Source organism: Panthera pardus, unplaced genomic scaffold, assembly GCF_024362965.1.
Source record: "Panthera pardus isolate Hobbes unplaced genomic scaffold, ASM2436296v1 HiC_scaffold_24, whole genome shotgun sequence".
Taxonomy (NCBI): domain Eukaryota; kingdom Metazoa; phylum Chordata; class Mammalia; order Carnivora; family Felidae; genus Panthera; species Panthera pardus.
The window spans coordinates 42,529,083-42,542,812 of NW_026526810.1; the positions used below are offsets into that span (position 1 = coordinate 42,529,083).

At 34.1% G+C, this 13,730-nt stretch overlaps 1 protein-coding gene across 6 annotated transcripts in view; it reads right to left on the reverse strand.

Annotated features, from left to right (window-relative positions):
• UNC13C (unc-13 homolog C) overlaps nt 1–13,730 on the reverse strand; it is a 610,270-nt gene that overhangs the window by 127,250 nt on the left and 469,290 nt on the right. For all 6 annotated transcript variants that reach the window (XM_019442067.2, XM_019442063.2, XM_053889051.1 and 3 more), the window contains exon 23: nt 7,704–7,830. In XM_019442067.2, the coding sequence (XP_019297612.2) occupies nt 7,704–7,830 (127 nt within the window). The remainder of the gene's footprint in view (nt 1–7,703; nt 7,831–13,730) is intronic.

Here is a 13,730-nt window from a genome sequence, read left to right on the forward strand (position 1 = left end):
ATGATTTTAATGATATTTAAATGGTAAGGTTTTAATTGCCTGTGGGTATTATATAGAAACTTAATTAACTTTTACATAGACTTATTCTCTTTTTAATTCTATTAGTTACCCTGTAGTTTCTTTTGGGTTTTCTAGATGCACAATTATGTCATACACAGATATTGACAGCATTAATATATGCTTTTGGAATCATTCTATTTTTTTCTATTTCTTTCTTGTCTTATTGTATTATATAGCACTTTTAGTACAATGTTAAATAAAGGTGATGTTATCAGCTCTCAGTGTCATTTTTTTTATCTCAGGGGAAACTTGCAAAATATTGTCAATAAGCATAATGTTTGGAGAGGAAGGGGATCAAGATGACAGAGTAGGAAGATCCTGAGCTTTTGTCCTCTCACAGGCACACCAAAATCTATAATTATGTATACAACTATCTCAGAGAATGAAGTGAAGAATAACAGAACAGATATTATCTGTTAGCCACAAGGAGACAGCTAAGACAGGTGGAGAGGTGGTCTAGTCAGGACTGATGCCTGTCAGTGTAATGACCCACAAGAGGAAGGGATACTGTAACTGTCCCTCCCTGAGGAATAAGGGGTCTGAAACCCACATTAGGCTCCATAGCCCAGACAACCTCACCAGGAAAATGAGCACCCATAATATGTCTTTGGAAACCAGCAGGGCTTATATCCAGAAAAGCCAGAGAGCAACAGAAAATGGAAACTCTACTCTTAAAGGACATGCACTCAATCTCACTTACTTTGAGTCCCAGCACAGAGGCAGCACTTTGAAAAGCACCTGGGCTACCTGTGAAGGAGTTTCATTGACTAATTTTACAGCATGTGACAGAAGAGTGAGGATCTGTTGGAATATTCTCTGGGAAGAGAAGCCTGGCAGACACCATTTCCTTTTCACTTCTCTTCTATTTAGTTGACCTAGCCCTGGTGGGCACCTTTTCTGACACTCTCTATCTACTGCACCCAGTGCCCCACCCTGCAGAATCCCCGCCTAATCCCCTGCCCTGGCCTGGCTCTCCTCCCAAGTGGTTTCCCACACTGCCACATATGGCAGGAGACTTCAACCAGTTGTGGGGCCCCTTCCAAGCAACCTCCTGCCCTACCACACATGGTGGCCAGCACTGGGGTTCCCTCAAGCAATGCTGCCTAGGTTTGGGCGCATGCCAATGCAATAGAGCACCTGTGACACTAGTAGCCAGACCTCATAGCCAGTCAGACCTCACAGTCAGCCACACCACAGGAGACCAGATATGGAAGCAACCTAAGTGTCCATGGATAAATGAACAGATAAAGATATGGTACAGATATATAATGGAATATTATCAGCCATAATAAAAAAATGAAATCTTGCCACTTGTAACAACACCCCCAGAGGGTGTAATACCAAGTGAAATAAGTTAGATGAAAAAACACAGACGCCATATGATTTCACTTATGTGTGAAATATAAAAACACCAAACCAACATGCAAAAGAGAAATCAATTCACTGATACAGAGAACAATCTTGCAGTTGCCAGAAGTGAGGAAAGGGGAGGGATGTGTGAAATAGAGGAAGGGGATTGAGAGGTACAAACTTTCAGTTATAAACTAAGTAACACATGGAAATACAATATACTGTATAGGAAACATAATAATATTGTAACAATTTTGCATGGTGACAGATAGCAGCTAGATATATGGTGATCAATTTGTAATGTATATAATGTTGAACAAGTACGTTGTACTCCTGTTTGTCGACTACATTTCAATTGAAAAATAGGCACAATGTTTGTATAGTCGTTTCTCTTTTGAAAGAGTGTGTCTTTATTATATTAAGATAGTTCCCTTCTATTTTTAACTTCTAGGAGAATTTTATAATAAACCGGTCTTGTATTTTATTAAATTATTATTTTGTGTCCAGTGTTAGGACTGTAGGGATTTTCTCTTTCATTCCTTAAATGTGGTGAATTGCATTCATTACTTTTAAAATGTGAAACCGATCTTGTATTTCAGGAATAAATACTTCTTGGTCATGCTATATTAGTCTTTTTATAAACTACTGCATTCTATTGTCTATGCTATTTATTTATTTTTTAAGTGTATGCTCAGAGAGAAATTGTTCTTTAATTATATGTCGTATTTTCAATAAGTTTTAGTAGGTGAAAATATGCTGAACTCAACAAATTATTTGAGAAGTTTTCCTGCCTTTTCTGGAAGAGTTTGTGTAAGAGTGGTGACATTCTTCTTTAAATAGTTGGAAGAATTCCATTTGGAGCCTCCTGCACCTGGAGTTTTTGTTGTGTGATTTTAAACTATGGATTCAAATTTTAAAACTTATGGGCCTATTAAATTTTTTTTACATTAGCCTAGTAAGTTATATAAAGGAATTGGAGATTTTGTCTAACTTCTAAATGTGCTGGCATAAATAATGTCTTTTTATGTTTTACATTACCTTTAGTAATGTCCTTTTCAGATAACAATTTGCGACATCGGTTTTTCCTTTTCATTTCCCATTGGTCTTGCTAAGTCTTCTTTTATCTTTATCATATTTTTAAAACATCAAATTTGGCTTTGCAATTTCTTCCATTTTAAAATTTATTTTTGTTTCAGGTCACGTTGATCATTTTCTTCCTTCTACTTTCTTTTGACATAATTTGGTTTTTAAACTATTCTTCTGACAGGTACACTATTGATTTTATACCTTTCTCCCTCTCACTACAGAATCATAGAATTCTATAGAATTTCTGTCTATGGAATTATAGAATATCATTCTATTTCCTGTTTTAGCTGCAATCCACACGTTTCAATATGTCATATTTTATTATCACAGTTCAAAATATTTTGTAATTCATTCACACTGTGATTTCTTTTTTAACTCATGAATTAGAGTTTTCTGCTTAATTTCCCTATCTGGTCATTTTCTAGTTCTCTTCTTAGAGTTGATTTCTGGCTTAATTCCACAGTGGTACTAGAATATACAGTATATATTTCAATCTTTGAAAATCCATTAGACTTCCTTTATGGTCGAACAAATAGTCTATTCTGGTAAACGCACTAAGTGCATATGATAACAATGTGTGTTTTGTCATCATTTGTTATAAATTGTAGATAGGTGTGTGTGTGTGTGTGTGTGTGTATGTGTGTGTGTGTGTTTGTAAACAATTCCCACAAAAAATTATGGAACCCCTAGGTGACCAGATACAGATATAGATACAGAAGAATAAATATATTTAAGTATGTTATTTGTGTTGTTGGAACTTCTGTATTTTTACTGACTTTTTTGTCCGAATGTTTAGTCAGTTGCTGAAAAATGTAATCTCCAAGTAGCATTGTAGATTCATTTTTTCCTTTTATTTCTGACAATTTTTGCTTTATATATTTTGTTAACATGTTATGAGATACATTTACATTTCTAACTGATATATCTTTTGTTAAATTGCTTCTTCAATCATCACAAAATATTTCTATTTCTCAAAATTATCTTATTATTATATTTCTTACCTTGAAGTCTCTTTTAATATTAGTATCTTGTGAAAATTTTATCTCAATTATTATTTTCATCCTTTTATTTCACCTTTCTAGATGCATAAATTATGAGCAAGACAGTTTTGTCTTACTATTTTATCTGGTAGGCCAGTATTAATCCATTAATATTTAATGATTACATTCAATTTTCTGATATATTTAGTCTTAAAAATATCATCTTGCCCCCCCACCCCCCGACCACTCACACACACCCAAATTTCCTGCCTGCTCTTTATTCTTTGCATTTTCCTTTCTTACCTTTAGGTATGTTTTATTACCCTCCACCCTACTGTGTTATGAATACACAATATTGTACCTTATGGGGTTACCCTATAAATTATAACATATATCCATGACATATCCATGACATATTAGAGGATTTTTAAATTTTTTTAATGTTTATTTATTTTTGAGAGAGACAGAGACAGAATGAGAGTGGGTTAGGGGCAGAGAGAGAGGAAGACAGAATCTGAAGCAGGCTCCAGGCTCCGAGCTGTCATCACAGAGGCCGATGCAAGGCTTGAACCCATGAGCTGTGAGATCATGACCTGAGCCAAAGTCGAACTTCAACTGATTGAGCCACCCAGACGCCCCTAGAGGATTTTTAAATTGGAGTATTTTACACTTTGTGAACAATTCAAGGATCTTACAACATATTAACTGCATGTGTTTATCCAATTGTCTTGTACTTTACTTCTATGTATATTTTCTTCTACAGATTTTTAATTTTTAAACAGTTAACATATTTAAAATTTTATTCTTTGCATACATTTTGTAGTGCATTATTTGCTACATTACTATATTTTTATCTTTAGTCATTTTCATTCTATCTGAAGTATGGCTTATATATTTTTGGTGAAGGTCTGCTGGAAATGGATTCTTTCAGCTTCTCAGTTATATAAATATACTTATGTCACTTTGTTTTGAAAGGATATATATTATTTTTTGGAAGGATATTTTTGATGCTTATAGAACTCTAAGCTTGTTAGTTGTTTTCTTTCAGCACTTAAAAGGTATCATTGCAGTGTATTCTGGTTTCAGTCACTCCTACTGAACAATCATCCACGAGTATTACTGTAGCTCCTTTGAAGGTAAAGTGTCTTCCCTTCCTTGACTTCAATAAATGGAAAGTTTTTTAAAATTCTTTTTTGGTTTTAAGCAATTTTCTATGATGCAATGACAGGTAGTTTTTCTTGCATTTAAATATTCTGCTTAGGACTGATAGAAATTCTTGAGCTGTGGTTTCATGTTTTTTTTTTCATCCATCTTACAAAATCCATACACTGTGCCTTCTCTCTTCTCCTTTTCTGGGACTCATTTCTTTGTACATTAGACCTTTGCAATTTGTCCCATGTACTCTTTGTTCTCTTCTTTCTTCTATATTGTGTATTTTTTGTCTCTCCCTCTATTTTATATGGAAAATTTCTCCAAATTTATTTTCCATTTTTAATCCCCTCTTCTGCTATATATAATCTGCCTTTAAACCCATTTATTACATTCCTAATTTCATCTTTTTTCAGTTCTGCAATTTTCATTGTATTTTTCTTATACAAATTTATTTTCCATTTTCAATCCCCTCTTCTGCTATATATAATCTGCCTTTAAACCCATTTGTTACATTCCTAATTTCATCCTTTTTCAGTTCTGCAATTTTCATTGTATTCTTCTTATAGAATGTTGAAATTCTCTCACATTTTGAAGATACATCAAAGCCTATGTCTGGTAAGTATAATGTCTGCTTTTTCTTGGAGTCTAGTCACTTGGTGCTGTTGCCTGGCCGTCTAATTTTTTTGTTGAATATTACATATTATCTATGAAAAATTATGGAACCTTTGATTGGTCATTTTCTCCTGAGAAAATCTAAATTTGTCCTTGTATTTACAGGATCATAATGGAGACAAGGCTGAATTTTAGGCTGGGCCATTTCTAGTTCTTCAGAGCCCTGAAGGATCTCACCTGAAAGTCTGGGAAGTCTTATTTCTTAGGAAGTCTTGACCTCTCATTTTTTCTCCCTAGTATTATGAGGCTGCTGACATATCTACTCAATTTTTAACCTCTCAGTCCCTGCTTTCTACTTGCTTATTTCTGCCTCAGTCTCCACACAAGGGCAGATTAAAAATCAGAAAATACCTCAGGGAGAAACTGTATGCAGGATGTTATGTTTACTTTTCTGGGGTTCCCATCTTTCTAGGAATTGACCCTGCAAGTCCAAGCAGCCTTCATAGTACTGAACACCAATTTTTATTTCTCCAGCCTAGGGAGATTGCTATAAACTAGGCTGCTATTCTCTGTTTGGCCACCAAGACCTGCACTGCTAATTGTCAAATGCATGGGAGCAGGGAGGATGGAGAGAAAAAACCAAACAAACACACAAACAAAAACAAAAAACAAAAAACCTTGTAGCAAATACAGGAATCACCTCAATGCATTTCTCTTTTCTCAGGACCATAACTTCTTAAATCCTGGTTGCCTTGATTTTTCTCTGATGCTATTTAATTTTATTCAGCTTTTATAATGGTCTTCAGTATGCATGCCAGTCTGATTTTAGTTAGTGTAGTTTCGTCGAGACAGAGCCAAACAAAAGTGTCCAGCTAATAGCATCTCTTTTTTACAAGCCAATGATACTATCAGCTGCTTAGGCACATATATTTCATGTTTAACTCTTTCCTATTTCTTTTTTTTTTTTTAATTTTTTTTTAATGTTTATTTATTTTTGAGACAGAGAGAGACAGAGCAGAACGGGGGAGGGTCAGAGAGAGGGGGAGACACAGAATCCGAAGCAGGCTCCAGGCTCTGAGCTGTCAGCACAGAGCCTGATGCGGGGCTCGAACCCACGGACTGTGAGATCATGACCTGAGCCGAAGTCGGACGCTCAACCGACTGAGCCACCCAGGCGCCCCTCTTCCCTATTTCTTTTATCCTCATTTGTATTTAGTTGACAAATTATGTAAATTCTATCTTTGAAATCTCTCTCCCACACATACTCATCTTTGACATCCTTGCTACAATCATTTTCTAATGTGTATAGAGTTTTAACTTATCCCAGTATCTCACTGTACCCTATAAACTTCTATGAGGAAAGTCATACTAAATGGAAATTCATTACATTACTCCCTACCTTCTAAATCTCTTCCTTGTCCCCCATTCTCTGTCTCTTCCAATGCCCACAATGCCTAAGAATGTGGGGCAAGCTTCACAGCTTTTATTTATAATAATCTAGTTCAAAACTACATTTCCTATCTACTCATTTTGTAAACATATCCTATACCCCACTATAATGGCATTATTTCCTGTGGACCCTAGCCCATATATTCCTAATTCCATAATAATGCTCATAACTTACCTTTTAATCTAAATGCTTTTCTTGCCATAAACTGACCAAATTTTCAAAGTCTATATCAAATGCTACTCCATACATAAAGATTATGTAGAGTCCTCCATAGGGTAATGTCTCTCTTCTGTGAGAACCCACTGCACTTTGCTTGTGCTTCTTGAATTAGTGCTTATTAAATTTTGCCTTGCTTTATCATGAATTTTATACTTATTAGTATCTCATCAAGCACAAGCTTCTTCCAGGTTGCAGTCTTTATCCTATTCACTATTGTCCTATAGCACTTGACATGGTGCCTGGCATATGGAAGACCCTCGTCAATAGAATTAAATAGAATTCTGATAAATGTCAGATGCAGAGTATTATAGGTCTGTGTGCTTAGAAATGTATTTGATACAGGCATATTTATGAAAATATTACCTGTTTAATTATAACTTCTATTTTAGAAATATGCATTTCTAAGACATTTTTTCAGTTTAAATTAAAGGGAAAAATCTGAATATAATGCTCAGTATACAAATACCTTCATTTTCCCAATAAAAATTTGAGTTTGAGCACTTTCACAGAAAATAACCTCATTATGTAAGCCATATTTGTTTTGTATTTCTTTTCCTTTGAGTTGAATATCCAAGTGAATGCAACACAATTCAATTAAATATGTAGCTGAAAAATGCAACACAATTCAATTAAATATGGTCTGAAAGAAATGCAAGTCATTTAATGTTAATTTTATAATAGAAATGTCTGCATCCACGCAGAGACTATGAGAGGAGATTTTAGGGCTTCATAATTCAGGTATAATTTTTACAAGACTATGAATTGAAGACTTGGGGGTGAAAATCACTACTTACAAGGAATATTCAGGGACAGCATCCTTGAAGGCAGGAAGCTCTCGCACGTATTCATTATAAAACCATTTCACTTTGAAATGCAAATTCATATAATCGGTGCTCTTGCATAACCGCTGCTTCTCATGTTCTATAACAGATAAAATCAAACATTTAATAAAGTTTGGTTTGCCAACAATGCTGCTGTATTCTAATCTACTTTTATTAGTGGTAATTTAAAAAGGAAGAGAATAGCATATTTGAGGTAAAATCTAAGTGAATTGTTAAAGACAGACCTGAAATTTCACAAAATGCACAAAAGCATCCTAGGTCCTCTGTAGAATAGGGGAAGTAATAATGAAAAGTAACTTGAATGTTCTAATGTGCTTGCCCAAAAAAGGTGAGAATTCTGATGTAAAGTGTTAGAACCTACCAAACCTTTTCTATTTATTTGCATGCTTTCATATTTTGACACTTTTAGCCTGATGCAAAGTTCTAGGGAGAATTAAACTCTAAGCATGGATAAAACATGAATCAAACTAGGAGACATAATCCTTGATAAATACTGGCAATGTGAATGAGTAGATCACATTTCTGGCCTGGATATTTAACAATGAAAGAATTAAGAGTTGAAAAGGAGAGGAAATATATCAAACTTCTAAGCCAGATGATTTCTTCTTCCCCTTTTAAGCTCAGCTAAAATTATTTTGTACCCTGTGGCTCTTTTGACATTTCTTTAGCAGGATTTCCGAATATGTGACTTTTTTTTTTTCTTTTCTTTTCTTTCTTTTTTTTTTTTTTTTTTTTTTTTTTTTTTTTTTTTTTTTTTTTTTTTTTTTTTGCTCTAGCTTAGGAAGTATAGCTTAAGACTGTTTCTTTCTTTTTCTTCTTTTAAAATCTGTATATATAGTACTGGGGAACAGTGACAAGTAATAGTATTACTGAACATGTTTATCGCTGCTTCTCCCCTCCCTCCAATATTAACATCTCTGCCAATTCTGGCTACAAATATAGATATAACCAAACCCCAAATATTCCAGACTATAAGTTGAAGTGTCCTCTTACAAGTTCTGCATGAGGTCTGTGAATGTTTCTTAAGCAAAGTTCTTTGATTCATATTGGAGACATCCCATACTATACATTTCAGACTGAAAATACTAACTGAAGCAATTAAATTGTTATACACAAATTGAGAGCATCTTTGTTTTCCAAAATGTGACTATAGAGGGATTTAAATACCAATGATAAACACAGGAGGGAACACAACCCCCAATCAAACATTTTCAAATTATCTAAACAACTATTCATTCAAGACAATTTGTAGAGATTATAATTGTAATCTAATGTTATACATAGACACAAGAATAAACTAGTACTTATAGACTAAACTCCCAAACAAAATTATGAACTAGGTAACATTTTGCTTCAACTCCCTCCAAATTTATTTCATTCTTTCTTTCTTTTAATGTTAATTCTCCCCAACCCTTTTCCTCAGATGTCTAGTATCCCTCCACACCATAAGAGGAGACATTTATTTGATAAACTCATAGTTAGGAATTTAATGCAACACTACCCTCAAACCCAGATAAAATAAGACCTTTGTCTTAACACCCACACATTAAGAAGACTCTACTCGTCACAAATACAAACTCAAAAATTAAATAGATTGTGGTCACTCGGGATCTCATACGTGGTACCCACAGAGTGAGCCAGAACCCTAAACATCTGCTCTTGTGACTGACACCACCTGCTCTTATGATTAACACCCTATAAGCTCACAGAAAGACTTTGGACTATCTTTTGTTCTATATTCTAAAAACAAGAGATGACTACTTCCAGATGCTACTAATGTTTGTAGACTGCCATTGCTGACAAAGAAATAGATACTGCTTTGGAGTATAGGAAGAAATTTGAGCTATGGAAGCATTTAAGAGAAAGGGCAAACTAACTCACCAGTTCTTTCTCTGGATGGCATAAATCCAACAGATTACTGCATAACAAAGTATTATTTCCAAGTTTTAAGAAGTACCCATTTTCTTTGGTTTGAATTTATGCATTTGAAGCCACTCATGAATCAGTGAGGCATGCAAAACAGGTGCACCTGCTGGCTGGGGAATATTTTGAATACTAAATCATTCATATGACTCTCAAAATTTGTATATGTGTGGTTCTAGATGTAATATACATGAAGCCTGAAATTCTTTGGCAACTAGCTATCTACTGACTTCTAGAATTATCAATAGTTTTATTTTTGGAATTTAAATTTACAAGGTTTGACTTCCTAAATTTTAGCTTTATTCAAATGATTTACAAAAAAAACTTAGATAATTTGCATTGTGTCCTCATTTTAATAAATATTTTTAAGTATCTTTGAAGAAAAAGAGTTTTCTGCAAACTATATACAAACTATATCTGAAAGTACATTTGGAAATAATTTAAAATTTTTTTGTATAGTTTATGTTAAATTACATGAAATTACATAAATTACATTCAGTTCATGTCTATTTTGAATATAATAATATTTTATGTTTTAATCCTTTAATATTAAGATTGTGTGTAAACTTAAATTGGATGGGAAAAATATAAGTGCATCTCAGAAAAGAAAAAAAAAAGGAATAGAAAAAGAAATAGAAAAGAAGTTCAGTGACAAGATATAATTTTTTTTAATTTTACAGAGAGATTTTTTAATCTTAAGTAGACTCCATACTCAGTGCAGAGTTTGATGAGGGGTTGGATGTCATGACCCTGGGATCATGACCTGAGCCAAAATCAATAGTCAGACACTCAACCAAGCCACTCAGGCACCTCTATACTTGAAAGTTTTATATCAGGAAAAAGTTAAAGAGAGCAGACATCATGTGACTTAGCATGACTGTAAATAGAATGCAAAACATTTAAAATATTTTATTATAACTGCCTAATTTGTAACTGTGCTGAAATAAAGATGAAAATACATTTTTCTGAAAGAAAAATATAATTTATGACACTTGGACATTTACTTTGAAAACCTAAACACTGCCACCCAGAACACCTAAATATACACATTGATAATTAAGTTGTATTATCTTTGACATTTTGCCAATATGCAGCCTATTAAAAAAGAAATGTTTTTAATCTCGTCAATATACAAGGACATTTATTTGTTGAGGTAGGAATATAGAACTACATTGCATTCAACAGTTTGTTAGCTTGATTTAGAAATTATAAATATTTAGGTCTATGGTAAGTGGGGCTCCATGTGTGCTCTTGACTTTGCAAATGTTATCAGTGAACCTGACTTGATGTGTTACCTCTTCCAAGAGTGTTTGCACATTAACAAAATCCTGGAGGTAAGGGTAAGCCAGTTCCAGCTAATACCAGGAATGTTTATTTAGCATTTATCTTCTGCTAGGTCATGTAGGAGGGACTGTGGATGTAAAGATGAAGATCCATGTGCATAGAGCTCAGGAAGGGTGACATATAATACTACATGTAATACAACATGGCAAGTGCCATTATTTGATATGCAGAGGGGAATACTGTTTCTCAGAGGACACGAATTTAGCCCCACCTTTGTGCTTTAGGTGAACACTTAAATAGAGAAATGATTTGTGATTAGTCGTTCATTGCACAAAGAGGAATTTGAATCAAAGGACACATGTCATATAAAACAAGACATTTTTCTTTGAAGCATTTAATATATATGTGTCTCTTTCATGAGGCTCTATGTCTCCAATTAAGACTGTGGGTTTTTATCCCTTCTCTCAGGTTTTTAGATGTTTTAGTAGTGTGAGTGAACCTTAAATTTATGTTGTACCATAAAAAGAAAAAGTTTACCAATCTTTGTTCCTTACAATGAAGTCATCTCTATACTTTGGAAAGCAGGTAAAAGCCAGCTGTAGGCAGTGTCCCTGTCAGTTTTTCAGGAAAGAATTTCAATTTATTTTCATAATCCATGTACACTTCACTTCTCCATAATTACAAAAGTTTTTTCTCCATCCCTATTTGGGTACTCTGTTCAGAACATACAGAACATCCCCGACTCATTCACTTGGACTCTGAAAGCTTCCTCAATTCCTACATTCCCCTCATTCCTGCTGTTCCTACACTTCCAGAAAAGAATCACCTGTAGATGTTGAATCTTCTGTAGCCACAGAGTAGCCAGGGTACTTTCCCTTCTTCCCCACCTCCCAAGTCTCTCCATTGTGGATCAGTATGGGAAAGGAGATAGGAAGGATACCAATGATCCTTTTGCAAAATGAAATCTAATACTGCTCTAGTCTAGAGACCATACTCTAGTTCCTAGGAATATACCTGACAGAATAGCTCAAACTATCAGGGTTTTACCAGCCTCTTTGCAGAAAATAAACTTAGAAGATTACTATTAGCTTCCTCCTTACAGAAATGCTTTCCCTCCCTATGAATTCTTTCCTATCTCTCAAAGTCATATTTCTCATGTACTATCAACCAATATTTACTGCTGTCTGTGGACTGAAACAGGAGACCAGTACCATCTGTTTTCACTTTCTGCCAATTCAACAAGAATAATGGACATCTTTACATGTATTATGCACTTCAGCTGATACAGCAAGAGGTTTTCAGTTTATTGAGTTAGTTGGTGATGTGAGCTTGATCTTGAGGAAAATGCAAACAAAACTGGAAAGGGTATGCTCCTGTATAATAAGGCCCACTTGTGATGTTTGTCTTTAAGTAGAAAATATTAATTATAATTTAAACATTTTTTAGCAGTGACTTGTAATCATTATTAGTGATTATAATCAGTATTAGTGGTGAATATAACTATTCGGCTACCAAACCATGTCCTTTTCTTCATAGGCATACAACCAAACCATATTTCCCAACATTTCTTGCAGTAGGCCTGGCCTGTGACTAAATTTTGGGCCAAAGCAATGTATGCCATTTCCAGACTTGCCCTGAAACACCTACTCTGAAATAATCCTCTTTTCCCTCATTTGTTAGCCAGATGCTGAAGATCCAAATGAGGATTTCAAGGCTCCGTGGAATCAAAGAGCCACTAAAGGGTAGAAGTCTGGGTCCCTCAACTAATTCTCAGAAGAGAGTTGCCGAATCAGAAATACCTACTTGGACATATACAAGTGAGAAATAAACAAACCGATAATGTATTAAATAGTTTGTTACAGAGTTGGGCTACCTGGAATTATATTCTACTGCATTCCAAAAATTTTTAAGATTGAGACCCACTTGCTAATTAACCTCCAAATTGTCTTCTACGTTCTTATTTCTTTTATATGTGTATATGCATTTATCTGTATATATGGATATAGATATTCAGGCTATTCCCTTGCTTTGCGAAACTGTGTTGGTAAAGCTATGTCTATCAGACCTCACTATGAATTCATCCATCATCACACAGGAAATCAGTTAATCAAACTTGTTAAGTTTATGTTAAGAAAACAATAAATAGGCTCTGAGAAAGGATCATAGAGGTAAAATAGATTAATGCCACTTTTTATTTTTCTGTCAGCCTTATTTCATACTTGTGGGCTTTCTGCTATATTCTGAGTAGTTATTATTACCACTTACGTGACTCTATAAAAAGTGAGCTGTTATTGTTCCAAAATCCACATGCCTGTTTTTCTTGGGTCTTTAGATATCCCTCCCATAATGTGTAATTATATATTATAAAGGGACAGTTCAAGTAAACTACAATTACATCCTAACTGCCACCTACCAAATATCAATGTAGGAAATAATATCAAATTCAAAATATTCTTCAAATTATCTTTAATTCAATTCAAATTATCTCCTGCTTAGTGCTAGACCACACTGACAAAGTTATATTTATCTCATAGAAGATAAATGACTCTTAGAATTTATTTAGCCATCAATCCTCCTACATTTTTAATTTTGGCAACAAAGATTTAACTAGCTCATTACATTTACCAAGTAAAACATTTAATTAGTTTTCCAAATTGCCGTACAATAATTTTGCACAAAATTTAATCTTTGACTTTCAATGCTAAATATGAATATTTTACTACCAGTATAAAACTGCTTTGCTTAAGTTGTGCAAAGACACTTGTTAATTTG